Raw genomic sequence first — 17,064 nt, forward strand, 5'->3', positions numbered from 1 at the left:
TGTAGGCCGGCAGCTGTAGCTCTGATTAGACCCCTGGCCTGGGAACTTCCATATGCCGTGGGAGCAGCCCTAGAAAAGATAAACAAATAAATAAACAAATAAATATAAAAATTAAAAAAAGAAAGAGGAAAAGTGAAAGACACTCAAAACTAATTTGGAGAAGAAATAGAAAGGCGGTTGAGACCTTACTAAAGTCTCTCAAATATAACTAACCAGCCAAAAGCCAAACAGACAAGCCCCCAAACTCAAAACTCAAAACCAAAGAATAATTATGCGGCGTTACCTGCGAAAACAATTCCTACCGCACCCTCTGCATCCTTCCTCCTCATGGGGGCTTTGGTGCGAAGATCAAGCTTTGTTCAGTAACCCTTGGCCAAGTGCTGTTCCTAGTTCTTCAGGCAGCGCCCTGTCATTCTCTCTCAGGCACCCACTGCATAGTGTCACCTGTGAGCCTGAGTCCAGGAATAACCCCAACACCACACCCTGCAAACCCTTACAGAATCTCTGGCATTAACCCCATGGTGTTATTTATTTATTTGTTTGTTTATTGTTTATTTATTTATTTGTCTTTTGTCCTTTTAGGACTGCACCCGCGGCATATGGAGGTTCCCAGGCTAGGGGTCTAATCGGAGCTGTAGACGCCAGCCTATACCAGAGCCACAGCCACGCCAGATCCCAGCCGCATCTGCAACCTTAACCATAGCTCACTGCAACGCCAGATCCTTAACCCACTGAGTGAGGCCAGGGATCGAACCTGCAACCTTATGGTTCCTAGTCGGATTCGTTTCCACTGCCCCATGACGGGAACTCCCCATGGTGCTATTTTAATGGTGTCCCTGGCAGTTTCCACTCTAGTTCCTGACTTCGCTCTCCACGCTGTGAATTTCTCCCGTCCTCTGTTATCTTCTACCAGCAGTTCCCAAAGCAGTCTCATTGTTTGCCCATCCACAGCAGCCCATTTTTCTGAGGAACCAGGCTCATCCAGCAGAGCAGGGCAAAAATACACTGCATCACAGTGTCTCCACTGACCTCCTTTCCCTGTGCCTCTAGAGATCTAGAGATCTAGAGAACATGCCTCTAAAACACAAGCAGATCTGGGTCCACAAAGCCTCACTTAAAAAGTTAATTCCCAATTCCATGGAGTTACCATTTTGGCTCAGCAGGTTAAGAACCCGACTAGTATCCATAAGGATGCAGGTTCGATCCCTGGTCTTCCTTAGGAGGTTAAGGATCTGGCATTGCTGCAAGCTGTGGCGTGGGTTGCAGATGTGGCTCAGATCTGGTGTTGCTGTGGCTGTGACGTGGGCCGGCAATGGCAACTTGGACTCAACCCCTAGCTCAGGACCTTCCATGGGCCGCAGGTGTGGCCTTAAAAAGAAAAAATTTTAAAAAGGTTACTTTCCAATTCCAATTTCACAAGCATGATTCAGAGACATCTTCAATGTAGTGAATTCATATGACAGTAGTTCTCAGCCTGGGACATCAAATTCACTACTGAGCCTAAAGCGTATATTCTCCCGTATTGTAGTCACACCTCTGATCTTGGCATAGAATCCGCTTTTCCCTCATGCTCAGTTCCAAGATGGTGATTTAATCCCGAGGAGCAATGACCCATGAATGTAAACCTCATAGGGATGAGTTGCCACAGAAGATGGACACATGTGAACAAAACCCAAACAGAAAACATTGCAAGCTTGGCATCCTAAAAGATTCTAGTCAAAACATAGAGCAAAACTCCAAAACTGTTGTGGCTCAGTGGAAATGAACCTGGCTAGTATCCATCCATGAGGTTGCGGGTTCAATCCTTGCCCTTGCTCAGTGGGTTGAAGGATCCTGTGTTGCTGTGGCTGTGGCATAAGCTGGAAGCTGTAGCTCCAGTTTGACCCCCGACCTGGGAACTTCCACATGCTGCGAGTGCGGCCCTAAAAAGCATTAAGAAAAAAACAAAAACAAAAAAACTTTCCTTCCAAATACCTATGATAGCATTGTAGCTGCCTCTCCCCTGGCAGTTTTTTCTCCTCATTATCTCCAGAGACCCGCAAACTCTCCAAAGTCCCAGCCTTATACCTTTTGTCTCTCTCTCCCCTTGCTTTTCCCTTTCTAAGTGGTGCCTCCAGTGTCTGCTCCACTCACTTCTCTCCTCAGCACAAGCAAAAGCCAGACTTAATTGAATAACAAAGTCTCCTGACAGAAGCCACAGAGGGAGGGAGGCTATGACCATTAAGAAATTAATTTTTTGTCCCAATCCTATTATAAAATCCATGTTTTATCCTAGCGATCCTTCTTTGTTACAGAATGCAGAACCATCTCAATGGGACAAGGACAAGAAGTACATGCTCGAAAGCTGATTCAGATGTCAATGCAGCAGGTGTGTAGTAGCAATGGTTACCTGGTTACCTACTTCTTATGCAACATTCTTGACATAATTCCTCTGGCTTTCTGGTCTACCTGGGACCACCAGTGTTTAGTGAAGTATGAAGCTCAATTGTTTATTTTCCATTTTTGTTTATGTATGTATGTCAATCTTTGGTTACCTATGAATTTTCAACCTCAAGCTAGTTTGTTCCTGACATCCCCACCAAAAAAACATGTTCCATTTTATGTAGTATAGGCTCCATCTCATTTTCACTAAATTTTTTTTGACAATTTGGCAGACACTCTTTGTGGTTCCTGAGGATGCAGCTCTAGCAGTCTTAGAATGTCATGATCAATTTTAATAGATAGCGCTTAAGAAGTGACAGATTGAGCCAATCAAATTTCAATTTTCAGTTAATGTTAAGACTTTCATTTTTCATTCCTGGATAGTTTCAGGCAAATAAGAAATATTTTGAGGATGTTATGTTTAAATGTTGATAAGGATTTTTATTGAAAATTGCAAGCCGGATGGAATGTTGAGAAATATTTTTCATCACACCTAATACACAGGACATTAATTTTCTAGAAATGCTTGGTAGATAACAATTTCAGTAGCAATAAGTTGCACCATTTATAAAAATAATGTAAGATCTTGGTTTATTTTTAAGCTTTTGATCTCATAATGTCTGTAGCAACTTTGGTGCAGCTTTTCCCTGGGAATTAATGACTAGAGAGGGTTAATGGGCGAGGCGAACATTCCGCTTGGGTCATCACATTTTCAGGCTAGTCATTCATTCTCAAGTGCCCGAAGCCTTAATCTTTATCACTTAATTAAATTCAATAATATATTATCTTTGATTTATATATATCAAAGCAATTATATATAATTATTTTCACTCAGATCAAGTGATTCACTCTATTGAGTGATTTGACAGTTTAACTTTGGGCCTTAAATAATTTCTTTAGTTGCCACACGTGAGAAATTTTTAAATGTGAATGTAGCATTCACATTCACCTTCTTTGGAACGCTAGCTTTTATAACTTCCATGTTCTGTTTCTCAAGGTGGGATAAATATCGATAACAATGGCATTATCCAAAAAACAAACAGCAATAACCCTTGAACAGTTACACTCACATTGCTACTTGAAAGTCACCAGATTTAGATTTTTTTTTAATTTTTTTTTGTCTTTTTGTCTTTTTAGGGCCACACCTGCGGCATATGGAGGTTCCCAGGCTAGGGGTCTAACGAGAGCTGTAGCTGCCGGCCTACACCACAGCCACAGCAATTCAGGATCTGAGCAACATCTGCAACCTACACCACAGCTCACGGCAATGCCAGATCCTTAACCCACTGAGCAAGGCCAGGGATTGAACCCGCAACCTCAGTCAGATTCGTTTCTACTATGCCACGACAGGAACTCTGATACAAGGTTGAGGATACAGCTTACACTGTGGAGTGCAGAGCAGGGAACCAAAAAGTAACTGGATCCATGAAGACAGAAACTAGCCATGAGGTTCATCTTTCTCTAGACACCCCAGTTGTCTAGACCAGCATGTTCCCTTTGCTGTTTAAGCCAGTCTGGGTTGTATTTTCTCTTGCAGCAGAAGGCATACTACGGAAGCCTTTCCCTGTATATACTGAGCTCAAAAATTTAATTCGTAGCTATATTTATCTGATCTCATTATATAAGGATATCAACATATTGTCTAGCTAAAAAACTATGTCCTCAGAGAATGGTGATGAATACGCAACTTGTGTTGCTAAAGAAAGTTTTATCAAGTATTTAGGTAGTGCTCAATAAGCTTTGGGGTTTCGGAAATATATGGGAGGTGTGATGACAAATAAGGTTTAGTATTAAGGTAGAAAATGTCACCAAATATATTGACTCTGGTGAAATAAAGTGTATATATTAAGGCAGGAGAAGAAAATTTAAACATACAGTTCTCTCTCTCTGCTCTTTTGGGTCTCCTCTTTTAGTGGGTGCTGTGTGTCTGCATTACACATTAACCATACATCCTCTGGGAGAAACCCCTGCTTGAACACAAAGATCAATTTTTTTTCTCCTTTCTTCCGACTCTAGCAATGTAACTTCTTAAAAGATTAGCATTCTTTCCCAACTCTGTACGGGGTCATGGTGACTGGTGGCTTTGTATGTGCTTCCCCGAACCATGCATCTTTGGTGACCTTTATGTGAAATGTCAGCATTTCATTTTGATGTACAATCCTTTGTCTTGAAAGTTTATATGACTGCCTTGGACGGACGTCTAACAGTTCTCAGAGCTTCTGAGTGTCTCCCAGGCGCTAATCTTCATTAGGCTCGAATAAAATTCTCTTTTCTTCCTAACTTGATTGTTAGTGAGTGTTTGTGGACACCTCCAACTTTAATGAAGTAATAAGTACCTCTCTTTTTAACAACAGATGGCTTGGTTTGGGGGGTGAGTCCTTTCTGATTTACCTCAGGCAGGACAATTTAAGTTACAGATTCCAAGATACCCATTCCCCCCAGTAGATGGTGCCCACACTGTACTTAAACAAATGTAACTTCAGGTTTTTCACTCCTGTTCCCTTCGGTACCAGGGGTGGCGGAATACAATCATTTTGAACCCAGCTGATTCCAAGTATCCAAGTAATCAGCTTTACCCGTAGCAGGGGGAAAATGATTACATTGACCTATAATGATTTTATTAAAAATATGTGTTCAACAGGGAACTATATCCAATCTCTTGGGATAGAGCAGGATGGAAGATAATATAAGAAAAGGACTGAATATATACGTGTGTGTGTGTGTGTGTGTGAGTGAGAGAGACTGGGTCACTTCGCTGTACAGCAGAAATTGGCACATCACTGTGAATCAACTAAACGCTAATAAAAAAAGTGCTCAACAGATAAAGTTTTAAAACGTTTGTACATATTGTTTTATTAAAGTTATAGCCAAAAAGTTACGAGAAATGAATATGAAATCATTTTTGAATCCAGGGTGGCTGGGTATTACTCCAGAATTGTCACCTTGGCCTGGAATTCATGGAAGAATTGCTAGAGACACTGATCACCACTGACGCCAGCGATGATACTTTCCGAGTGTGGATAACCACCGAGCCCCACGATCGGTTTCCTATCACATTGCTTCAGGTTCGTTACTATGAGAGGCGTGTCTTTTCCCTGAGCTACGTGAATAAAGATGACATGACTGGCATTGCTGAAAGAGGGAACACATGATAGGCCTTTTTGGTTCAGTAATATCTGCATTGCAAAATCCTTTCCCGTGACTCTAATTGTGAAGATTATGTAGTAAATATCCCCACAGAAGAGTTCTAAGACTTGGTATTAATAGTTGGGCTTTAACTCTGATCAATGTAACTCGTTTACACATTTATGTACCTAAGCATGGTGTTGTCTGATGTATTGTAATTTCTATGTTATCCTGCACAGTAATTGATAGAAACAAAACTACTGTTTGCTTTTCATGACAGACTTCTCTCAAATTCACTAATGAGCCACCCCAAGGCGTACGTGCAGGTTTGAAGAGAACATTTGCTGGGATTAATCAAGACCTCCTGGATATCAGTAATTTGCCCATGTGGAAGCCAATGCTTTACGCCGTGGCATTTTACACTCCACTGTGCAGGTAATCTCGGAGAGCAGTTGGCACGTTTAAAGGATGCTAAAGATGCTGTTGGCCTCTCTGCTCCCTGCTCTTCTCACCTTGCTTTCCTGTTCCTTTAGGGCACTTTTCCCCACCTGGTACAGGGTTTGCATACTTGTTTATGTATTCAACAGGCCCTCCTGTCCCTGCCCCAACCCTGGCCATTGAAGGGTTCGACTCTCCAGAGAAACAACTTTGTCCTTTTGTAACTGCTGAATCCCCCACACCCTCACCCTTCCCATCAAAGCAGCAACTGGGGCAGGGGTGTTGCCAGAGCTCAACAAATGGGATGAACCCATGGATTATGCGGTTGGAGCTTGGCCTTGAAAGTGCCTATGCTGGCTGGGAATGTTATATACATCATCTCATGTCCTGCTAGCAACCACTTTTCAAGATAGGATGTATCACCATTTTTTTTTTTCTTTTTACAGTCACACCTGCAGCATATGGAGGTTCCCAGGCTAGGGGTCAAATCGGAGCTGTAGCTGCCAGCCTACACCACAGCCACTCAACAGGGCACTATATCCAATCAACAGCAACACCAGATTCAAGCCACAGCTTGCTGCAGTGCTGGATCCTTAACCCACTGACTGAAGCCAGGGATCAAACCCGCATCCTCACAGAGACAACATTGGGTCCTTAAACCCGCTGAGCCACAATGAGATCCTTATCACTATTTTAAAGGTGAGAAACTGGGACTCAGAGAGATTACGTTCTTTCCTAAATTGTAGAGCTAGGAATCAAACTCCATGCTGCCTTCCTTGGATGCAAGTATGTTTTTTTGGTTGTTGTTGTTTGGCCTTGTCTGAGGCATGTGGAAACTCCTAGGCCAGAGGTCGAACCCAAGCCACAGCAGCGACCTGAGCCACAGCAGTGACAACCTCAGATCCTTAGCTGCTGAGCCACCAGGCAACTCTGCATATGTTTCGACACACCGTGTGAAGGAAGAGGAGTCACGAGAGTCACTTGTCTTTTTCAGGTTTTTGCTGTTTGCTTTTACCATGTGCTTAGGTAGTCATTTCATAATTTCATGGCTACCCAGCAATGTCTCTATGGGATTTTTTTTTCATTAGTTACGGTTTTGTTCTATATATCGATTTTTATGTTTTGTTCTATTTTTGCAAGCAGTGTAATTTTAATTAACTTGATTCACCCCTTGATATCACAGAGAGATGAAGGGGCTCCTTTAACTCCTTCCTGCATTTCTTCTTTCCCTGAGGTTGGAGTGAGGACGAGATGAATCAGCTGGCTTGAACCAGGAGTCATGCTTAGCTGTGCACAGTGGCCGGCAGAGTCTGAGCTCATCTCTCTCTACCCTGCCCAAAGGTTGAGGGCATTTGTGGTGCCTACCCTGGAAAATACTGGGCATATTTACCTGCAGCCTCCTTGTCTCCACCACTTGGCCAGGTTTCATGCTGCCTGGCAGAGAGGGCTCTTTGTAGAGGGCACGGCTGGTGCTTATCTGTCCCCCAACCCTGGGAGAGTTAAACTCAGGTTAAATGCTTTGTGGGTGGTTATTTTTACTAAGTTCCATTGTGGCCTTTGGATCATAAATTATAGTTTTCAAGTCACTGAAGCTGATTTCATACATTCTTATCTGGGAATTGTTGGGTTTGCTAGACCTTATCACATTCTAATACAAATATTACTTTAACTCTGTTATTTAATGCTCAATTCACAAATAATAAACTTTATGATTCTTTTCCTAGTAGTGATGATTCAGCTTTTCCACCCTGCTTATCATGGACAGATGACTGGGGGTATTTTCCATATGGTCAACATGGCAAACTGTGCTTTTAGTGGCCATTATCCAGGTGCTAGAAAGAAGAACAATAGAACCGTGGTCTAGTCATGCGCCTGAAGTGTGCTTGCACTTACTGTGACTTGTATTTGGGCTAAAACAGAAAAAAAAATCCCCACTACTAGGGCTGTGAAGCTAACAGTGGCAGGGCTGTGAATAAAAAGTTGAAGGTCTTTTAAACTCTAATCGTAGCGTGCTAGAAAGAGCACTTCATGGAGAGTCAGGAAGCCTGGACTTTAGCTCTGCTGTGACATCAATGAGCTCTGTAAGGCTTGTCCAGTTATGTCCTTCTCGGGGCCTGTTGCCCCATCTGTGTGTCTAGAGGCAGAAGGAGGTGATTTTTCAAGCGTTCTCCCGTTTATAACACTGTTATCCAGTTCTGTGATTACAGAGGAACTGTAGCTGATTCAAGCATTTTCCCTCCTGTTCTACTTTCATCGCTTTCAGAAATATTGACTGTGACATTGCCTAAACATAACCTTTTCTTGGTTAGGATAGAGCCAGCTTGAGAGAAACATCCAGAATTCTTTAGGGCTTTGTGATCTGAGACCAGCAGCATCCAAATCACCCGGGAACGTGTAAGAGATGAGTCTCAGGCCCCACTCTAGACCCTGCCGAATTGGAATCTTCATTGTAATAAAGATGCCCAGGTGATCTGTGTGCACATCTGAGTTTAAGAAACTATTGTTATAGGAAGGACTGTTCCGAATTAGACAGATTGTGGTTTATGCTTTTCTAGGGTTGGACATAATAGCCAAATCCCTGATGTGTTAATTGATTAATTGATCCCTCCAAATTAACCCAGACATCCCTTGCTTTATACAAACACCGTGTATATATACTTTTGTCCTTGTGGAGATTGAAAAAAAGAAAAGGGTTTTGGTTCATGTCACATAATCTGGAGCTCCTGGGCTAGGGAGGGGCACCTGCTAGAGTCCCTCACACATTAGAAGGCAGGACCTAGTAAAATAGCCACACACACAGCAGCAGCACCACCACCCACCCACCCACCCTACAGGTATTTCTCTCACCCAGTCATGGTTTGGCAACACACCGTCGACTCACCTCAACCCAAGGGCATCATGTGTTATGCAGACCCTACTCCTCTTGCAGAGGACGAAATGAGCAACCCCACGACCTGTAAGAAGGGGAAGTAGGTTTGGCTGGTCCAGGACAACTTTCTTGGATATCAGAGTGGTGGGTGCTGTCAGCAGGATGGGTTCAGGCTTGGGCATTGGGAGGGGGTGCCCTGTGTGTCACCGTGGGAAGTTGCAGAGACGCACCATCCACTTCTGAACTAGGCTTTCTTGTTCCACACTCCCCGGCTTCCCTCCCCTCTCCTCCAGACACTTAACATCCACGCTGGCCCGGAAGTCATGCAGCACCAGCCGCTTTTGCTGCAGATGGCTGATGTCTCTGCCCTGGCCTTCCAGCCCTCCTGCCCTCCCTGAGGGATCCTCTCCTTCCAGCAGTGTGGCGCTTGCCTCCTCTTCTCGGGCCACTCCTTCCTGCGAATGGGGCCACATCCTCTTGACTCTCGGAGACTCTTGAGGGAAGCTTCCCTCTGGCCTCAATATTCTCCCTCTGCAGTTTCCCAGAAACTCCAGTGTAGCACAGATCTGGGCTTCAGAGCAAGCCCATACTCACCTGTCAGGATTTTAATTTTAAATGTATCTTCCTCCAAAGTCTTGGTCTTCTGAAACTCAACTGTTCCACTTGTAGTCTCCTCCTAAAGGCTCCTGCAGAAAGTCAGAGTCTTTCCTGTTTTGTTCCTATCGATGGTCCATGTGCCTCCTACTGTTTATGCAGCACATTGGACCCTTATTAAGTGCACATCATAAGAAGTGCTTCTCAGGCATTGCCTGGGCCCCAGAATGCCCTGGAGGAGGTGTTGGGGTGGGGTGCTGAGTCCTTTCAGAAATTTCCCAAGGGATTCCAACCTGCAAGGAGGATTGAGCTTAACTTGCAAAGAGCCACTGCCCTTAAGGGAGGAATCTTTAGTCATTTTTATGTCCCTTTCATTGTTTGGATATTTCTCCCTCTCATTTGACTTACACAACTCTTTGAGGTTTATTGCGAGAGTCTTTGATTAGGAGCTCTAAGGGCTTACAGTTGCAAACTTGGAAATTTTCCCATGGTTCATTTTAAAATTTTAAATATTTAATTAAAATGGCCATATCTATGGAACCCAGGGAATGCCTCTGCTAGCAGTTCCTCATTCAGAAAAGTGTTTACTTGTCTCTCTCTCTTTTTTTTTTTTCCAAGTTTAAGCCTTGACGGACATGCCCTTCCAATGTACGAGTCTGTCTACCAGTTCTTTCTTGCTTTGGGAGACGTGGTTTTCAAGTCCTTAGTGCACATCTCTTTAGAATAATTACAGTAACATGAGACAGATTTTTTTTTTAAAAAAAAGATCTTTTACACTTTCTTCTATCGTGTTTCCCAGTAGTTCTAACCATTTCTGTTAATCAGTTTTACATGCTGAAGTTTCCTTTGGATTGTTGCGTATGGATTGTACTTTTCATTTTATGTGAGCTCTAGCTATTAAATAAATAGGGTGTGATGCCCTAAAGAAAGCCTCGTTTGGAAGATGGGGCTGAAGTGATTCTGCATTGGACTGTGGAAGGGAGGATCTTTGGACTGAGGTAAATTCTACCATAAAACTGAAAGAAGCCTTGACATCATGTTATTATTGTACATATCCATTGTACAATTTTTTCTTCAGTGTTCTAAGGAGGATTCCAGGTTTTCCATATTTCGACAGTAGTTGCATATGTTATATGTTCTTTGGTAACGAATCTGACTTGTATCCATGAGGACGTGGGTTCAATCCCTGGCCTTGCTCAGTGGGTTAAGGATCCTGCGTCGCCATGAGTTGTGGTGTAGGTCACAGACATGGCTTAGATCCAGCCTTGCTGTGGCTTTGGTGTAGACCAGCAGCTGCAGCTCCGATTGGACCCCTACCCTGGGAACTTCCATATGCTGTGGGTGCAGCCCTAAAAAGCAAAAAAAAAAAAAAGAAGAAGGAATCATTATGGTTAAATTCAGCAGGGAGTGTGCTGGCCTTCCTAAAATCTTCACTCTCCCGCTTAGTAATGGATAATAACAACTTTCAGGGTTTTTTGTTTGTTTGTTTGTTTGTTTTTGGTATTTTGTCTCTTTTTAGGACCACACCCACAACATAAGGAGGTTCCCAGGCTAGGGGTCTAATCGGAGCTGTAGCTGCCAGCCTACAGCAGAGCCACAGCAACACCAGATCCGAGCCACGCCTGCCACCTACACCACAGCTCATGGCAACACCACATCCTTAACTCACTGAGCAAGGCCAGGGATCAAACCTGCAACCTCATGGTTCCTAGTCAGATCCGTTTCCGCTGCGCCATGACGGGAACTCCTCCTTTCTGGGTTTTAGCTCTTTTTCCTGATGCTTGGATCTGCTTACCTTCCCTCTCTGAATCATCACTTGGGTATGTAGTTCGGGTTACTCAGCAGAGGTTGTCCATCCTGCAGCCTCCTTCTGGGTAAATCATGGGCTTTGTGTTCCTGTCTTTGCTTCTGACCTTCACCAAGCCCAAGATTCTTTTCTCCCTTCCTTTCGAAGACCAGCTGCTGTTTCATTTTCCCAGGAGCCTCTGATTAAATGTCTTCAAGCTTATCACTTGTTAAGTTTTGACAGTTAATTATACTCTCTACCATGTTGTTCTTTCCTTGTTTCTAAATCTTATTTTCTTCACTAGATTAAAACTTCTGGAAAATTCACCAATTCTAGTATTTTTCCATCACATCATGAGGGACTCATCCCATAGTTTGAAAAATACTGATTGGACTGGAGAGAGTCAGTATTCCAAATTCTGGCAAAGTCCTCTGCTCTTGAGCTTCCAAATGAGTTCCAGTGGTTTGAGTCTATTCTGATATTATTCCAAGGTGATCCTTCAGGGTTTTTTTTTTTTTCCCTTTATTGTCACTTATAAGGATCAGTGAGTACACACATACACACACAAGCAAGGAAGTGAAAGGACCTCTTTTTTTTTTTTGAAAGAAAAGACACCAAGATTTTTGCCTCTTTTTTTTTTTTTTTAATCCTCAAAAGGAATTAAATGGTCTATGACTTTACTGCACCAACCTAAAAAGTGAATACTTTAAATGAAAATGGAGAGTAAGTAATGTAAAATGAAGCAAACCTCAGCATTAGGGCAATTTTCAAAGATCCCACTTTAAGGAGCAACTGAATTGCAATTATTCACAGTGCGTGTAAATAGGAGTGTTTCCAGAGTGCCAATTTAAGCAGCTTCAGTAATTGGAAATAAAGAATTGTTCTTCATTCGGTCTCCTGTCTGATTAAACAGTAAATTTTCAAAATTAAGTCAAACACAGGTAAAACTATTTTAGAGTTGATTCTCTTTTTTAAAAAATGGGAAAACATTTGCTTTTTATTCCTGAGCGATTAGCCTTCTTCTCTTTGAAGTCCTCAAGATGGAAGAAATTCCAGTGACTCAAGGGTTTGCTGAATATGTTTTCCTGCTGCTGTCCCACCCTTGCTCCCAGAATAACCTGGAAGAGACCCAGCTCAGTGTTTGAGGGGATCCACTTAAGAAAGTCAAAACTATATGTCGGCCCCCAAACTGACCCTCCAGAGAGTGAGAGAGAGAGTGCCTTTCATTCTGATCATAATCAACTAATTTTTATTAGACAGCCATGATCCTTTTCCTAAGATGCAGGTGCAAAGGGAAAGACAAAAATAGGAGCGATGTCTCCTCTTGTTGAGGTTGCCCTCGCTCCTCCTTTTCTTCCCTGTGTTTGAGGTGGAAGGTGGTGCTTCACTCTCCCGTGTTTACAAATCTCCCTAGGTTAAGCTCTGACTAGGACAGACTCCCAGTAGCAATTCTGGACTCTGAGTCCAAATTCCTGTGAGAAGGGAGATTATTGGGTCTTTGGGGGCTTGGTTGTCCTTTTTTAATCTAATTAGCTAAGGAATGGGGTTATGAGATACACCCGCCGTGCAAATGTCAATGTGACATTTGACACCCTACCCTGAAGAAGAGCTCTAGCAATAATATAGTAGCTTACATTTTTAAGGGTTATTTGTTGGCCCTCAGTCTTATCTCCAAGGGCCGGGGCATTGGACTCAAATTAATTTTGATAGTTTATTCAATAGCTAAGAAGCATACCATAAAAACCAGTAATTAAACCTTTTCCCTTTCTCAGTTTCTTCTCTGACTTGTCCCTGAATTTGTTCAAACTAACATTCATTTGGGTTCATTTAAATGGGGGTATTATTCTGGATCTAAAGCGTGGAACAGCTATAGTAAGAAGTATTGGAATGGCTTGTGGAAACTCGTGTGTGTGTGTATGTGTGTGTGTGTGTTTGCGTGAGCACGCGTGGGGCTGGGGAAGGCAATGGAGAGAAAGAATCCATAGATGCACTTAGTATATATTGAGAGGTAGAGAAGCAGAATTACATTTTCCCGTGGTTATTGTTGGGATTCTGTTCTCCACATGGAAAGGCACAGTCAAAAGTCCAGGAGTGAATCTGAATCAATAATCAGACCTTAGTGAGACTGAGTGTGAGTGGAGGCAGGGAAAGCTGATGGTACGGTAGCATTTGAGTTAATTTATATGGTTTGCTAGGTGATCAGGGCCTGGCCCTATCAGTTCTAACACTTACATTCCTTTCAAATGGTCTCCAAGATGTCAAAGCAATTGAGTCATTTGACCTGAGCCCTGTTTGATTATTTATGAGTAATTGGGCAATTTAAAACGATTTCATAGGAGAGAACCAGTGAGGACAATAGGAGTGTTTTAAGACAGACGTGTCATATTTTACAACATAAAATTTTTAGTTTTCAGAACCCGAAACTGCAAGCCTGTGAAGTCAAACCAGCAGGAAGTCAAAACCAGCAGGGAGTCTTGAGTGCTTAAGTTGTTCAACTTGAAAAACCAAAATTCAAAGTTTAACATTTGAAACTTTCAAGAGCTCAGTTTAAAATAAATTGAATTCATTCAACAGATAATTTATTGAGTACCTAGTGCACTTTTTTGAGTTGACAGTAGAGACCTGGACTTTTGGAACCCAGGATCTCCAATTTGGCAAATATTTGGACATCTGTTCTTGTAAGCCATCTGCCTCTAGAGCCAGGGGATAGTATTTCTAATGCTCAATATATCCAAAGTCATATATTGTTCTTTTATGACATCAACTTATTTCAATATCATGCCTTAATTTTACTGTACTTTATGTTTTAGTAATTTAAAAAAAAGGAATCAGCTGCATACAAGTTAAAAATCTCAACCAACAATTTTCTTTGGTGTTTTTAAGGAGCGACGCAAATTTGGCCCCTTAGGATGGAATATTCCTTATGAATTTAATTCTGCTGACTTTTCAGCCAGTGTTCAGTTTATTCAGAATCACCTTGATGAATGCGATATTAAGAAAGTGAGTAAAATGGTTTCTTTTGTCTATTGTTGTTGCAGTCCTTGATGTTCTGTGTATATTCCCAGTCTGGAATATACAGTGACCCTGTTGAGGCCCCCTCATCTCCCCCAAAAGGGACCGAGCATTCCAAGCACCCGCTTACTGGTCCAGCCATCTCCACTCACACCCCCACTGCCCACAGGAGTGCACCTGCCTTCTCCTGAGCAGGTACCCAGCAGAGGCAGAGCACTGATGAAACTCAGCGTGTGCATAGCACATCCATGTGCCACGTACACTTCAAGAGAATGTGTATCTTCAACTTTTCTTCCTCTAGCTCACTCGTGCCTCCTCAGAATCCTCTTCAGAAGTGAGAATGTGATCGCCCAGCCCATACGAACGTTCTTTCGCCCCTTAAGCCCCATCTTAACAGATACTTAAGCTTATGCAGAGAAATAGCAACAATTTCTAACGATGGCCTCTGACCTCTGTGTGTCGCTTCACAGTTTGTCAGTACCCGCAAGAGCAGGGTCTCATTTTTATTTTCACAGCTCAGGGAGGCAGATACAGAAGGCATTACTATTGTCCCCATTTTGCTGACGAGGCACTGGACAAGAGAGGATAAAAGACTTCCTCAAGGTCCCTGAGCTAAGAACGCACACCCAGTTGTCCTTTCCACCTGTGTTACAAGAGAGTGGGAATTCTGTTTTTCCCATGAGCTTGGGCAAGATGATAAGCTTCTCAGAGCCTGTTTCCTTACCTATGAAATGATCCTAGGAGTTCCCTTCATGGCTCAGTTGTTAACGAACCCAACTAGTATCCATGAGGACATGGGTTTGATCCCTGGCCTTGTTCAGTGGGTTAAGGATCTGGCGTTGCCGTGAGCTGTGGTGTAGGTCGAAGACACGGCTTGGATTCTGTGTTGCTCTGGCTGTGGTGTATGTAGGCCAGCAGCTACAGTTCCAATTTGAGCCCTAGCCTGAAAACCTCCATATGTCACAGGTGCAGCCCTAAAAAAAAAAAAAAAAAAAAAGATAAAATAATCCCGGTTTCCATGAGGAATAAATGGGGTTGCATTTGTGAAAGCACAGTGTTTGGGCCCTAGTAAGGGCTTGATAAATACAAGTTTCCTATTGCCTCTCCCTCTCTCCCTCATCATAGTAGATCTTGAAGGTAATTGTAGATTCCACGGTATCATATGATGATGGTGAGCCATGATGAATTATTATCTGGGTTAGGGGGAACTCTAGAATCAAGCCATCATTTTTCTTAGAAATAACCGAGGGATATTAAATTGAGTATGACATTTTGATGAAAAATTATATGGGTTCACATTTTGTAATTATTTATCGTTTTTCATATATATATATATATATACACGTTACAGTTACCTTGAAATCATTGCTTTGAAAGGCAATGAAGCTGAAAAATAAAATTTTAACCAAGAGAAAGTAAGTAAAAATCAGGCATCCTTACTTCTACCCTAAATGTATTGACACACTTTCTTTAAAAATAAAAACTGTTGGAGTTCCTGTTGTGGCGCAGCTGAAATGAATCCGACTAGGAACCATGAGGTTGTGGGTTTGATCCCTGGCCTCGCTCAGTGGGTTAAGGATCCAGCATTGCCGTGAGCTGTGGTGTACGTCTCAGACGTGGCTTAAATCTGGCGTGGCTGTGGCTGTGGCGTAGGCTGGCGGTTGCAGCTCCAATTAGACTCCTAGCCTGGGAATCTCCACATGCCCTGGGTGTGGCCCTAAAAAGGACAAAAGACAAAAAAAAAAATCAACTATTAATATCTGAAGTGCATTGCCAGTATAAGGTTGCTATGGAAATTAATAAATACTTTGAGGTAGTTATAGCTCACATAATGAGATAGCAGAGGATTGCATTATAGAAAAATCTGGTGAATTTTCTAGTTGTTCTCATACTGATTGAAAAAATACCTTACTGAGAACATATTGAAGCTTTGATTACTTGATTTTTCTTCTTTCTTCACTAAACGTGACTTTTTTCTTCTCCAACAGTTTGCCATTGCAATAATGAGTATTACAGGTAATTGCACCCGCAGACTGAAAAATAATCTTCCTTTCCCCCTATTTTAAAGAATCAATGAGCATTATATTCACCAATGTTTAGTATTGTAGATTTTCCTTTTGTGAACAAACCATAGCTGTTCCAGTCACGTAAGAGCAAGAGTTATTAATATAAGATAATGAGTCATTTTAAATGCAGTCTAGCTAGTGCTTCCTTTTTCCAGAGAAAGATCTGAAATATTTAGAATTGTTTATGTTGACCATGAATACTCCTTTTCTGTTTTTTGTAAAGGGTGTGTCATGGAGCACTGTTCGGTACATGATTGGAGAAGTACAATATGGGGGCAGAGTCACCGACGACTTTGATAAACGTCTGCTTAACTGCTTTGCTAGGGTAAGTCAATCTAGAAAGAAAACCGTGGGGACACCTCTCACTGCATCTTCCTGTTAAACAAGAATAGTTGGGGATTTTTAAAGGATGGTTGATTTACAATACTGTGTCAACTTCTGCTGTATACCAAAGTCACCCAGTCATGCATATACATACATACATACACACACATGTTCATTCACATCTATATGAATATAAATAATTCTATATGTATGTAACTTTTATTTATATATAAAATTTTCTACCATGTTCTACCCCAAGAGATTGGATATAGTTCCCTGTGCTGTGCAATAGGACCTTATTGTTATCCATTCTAAATGTAATAATTTGCATCAAATAACCCCAAACTCCCAGTCCATTCCATTCCTTCCACTGCCCCTTGACAACCACAGGTCTGCTATGTCTGTGAGTCTGTTTCTGTTTGTAAGAC

General features: G+C 42.2%; 1 protein-coding gene across 1 annotated transcript in view; it reads left to right on the forward strand.

Annotated features, from left to right (window-relative positions):
- DNAH8 (dynein axonemal heavy chain 8) overlaps positions 1 to 17,064 on the forward strand; it is a 269,859-nt gene that overhangs the window by 209,946 nt on the left and 42,849 nt on the right. Inside the window, 6 exon segments of the mRNA XM_047797103.1 lie at positions 2,295 to 2,368; positions 5,334 to 5,486; positions 5,828 to 5,963; positions 5,966 to 5,982; positions 14,118 to 14,234; positions 16,536 to 16,637. Of these exon segments, the coding sequence (XP_047653059.1) occupies positions 2,295 to 2,368; positions 5,334 to 5,486; positions 5,828 to 5,963; positions 5,966 to 5,982; positions 14,118 to 14,234; positions 16,536 to 16,637 (599 nt within the window).

Source organism: Phacochoerus africanus, chromosome 9 (assembly GCF_016906955.1).
Source record: "Phacochoerus africanus isolate WHEZ1 chromosome 9, ROS_Pafr_v1, whole genome shotgun sequence".
In the NCBI taxonomy this organism is placed as follows: domain Eukaryota; kingdom Metazoa; phylum Chordata; class Mammalia; order Artiodactyla; family Suidae; genus Phacochoerus; species Phacochoerus africanus.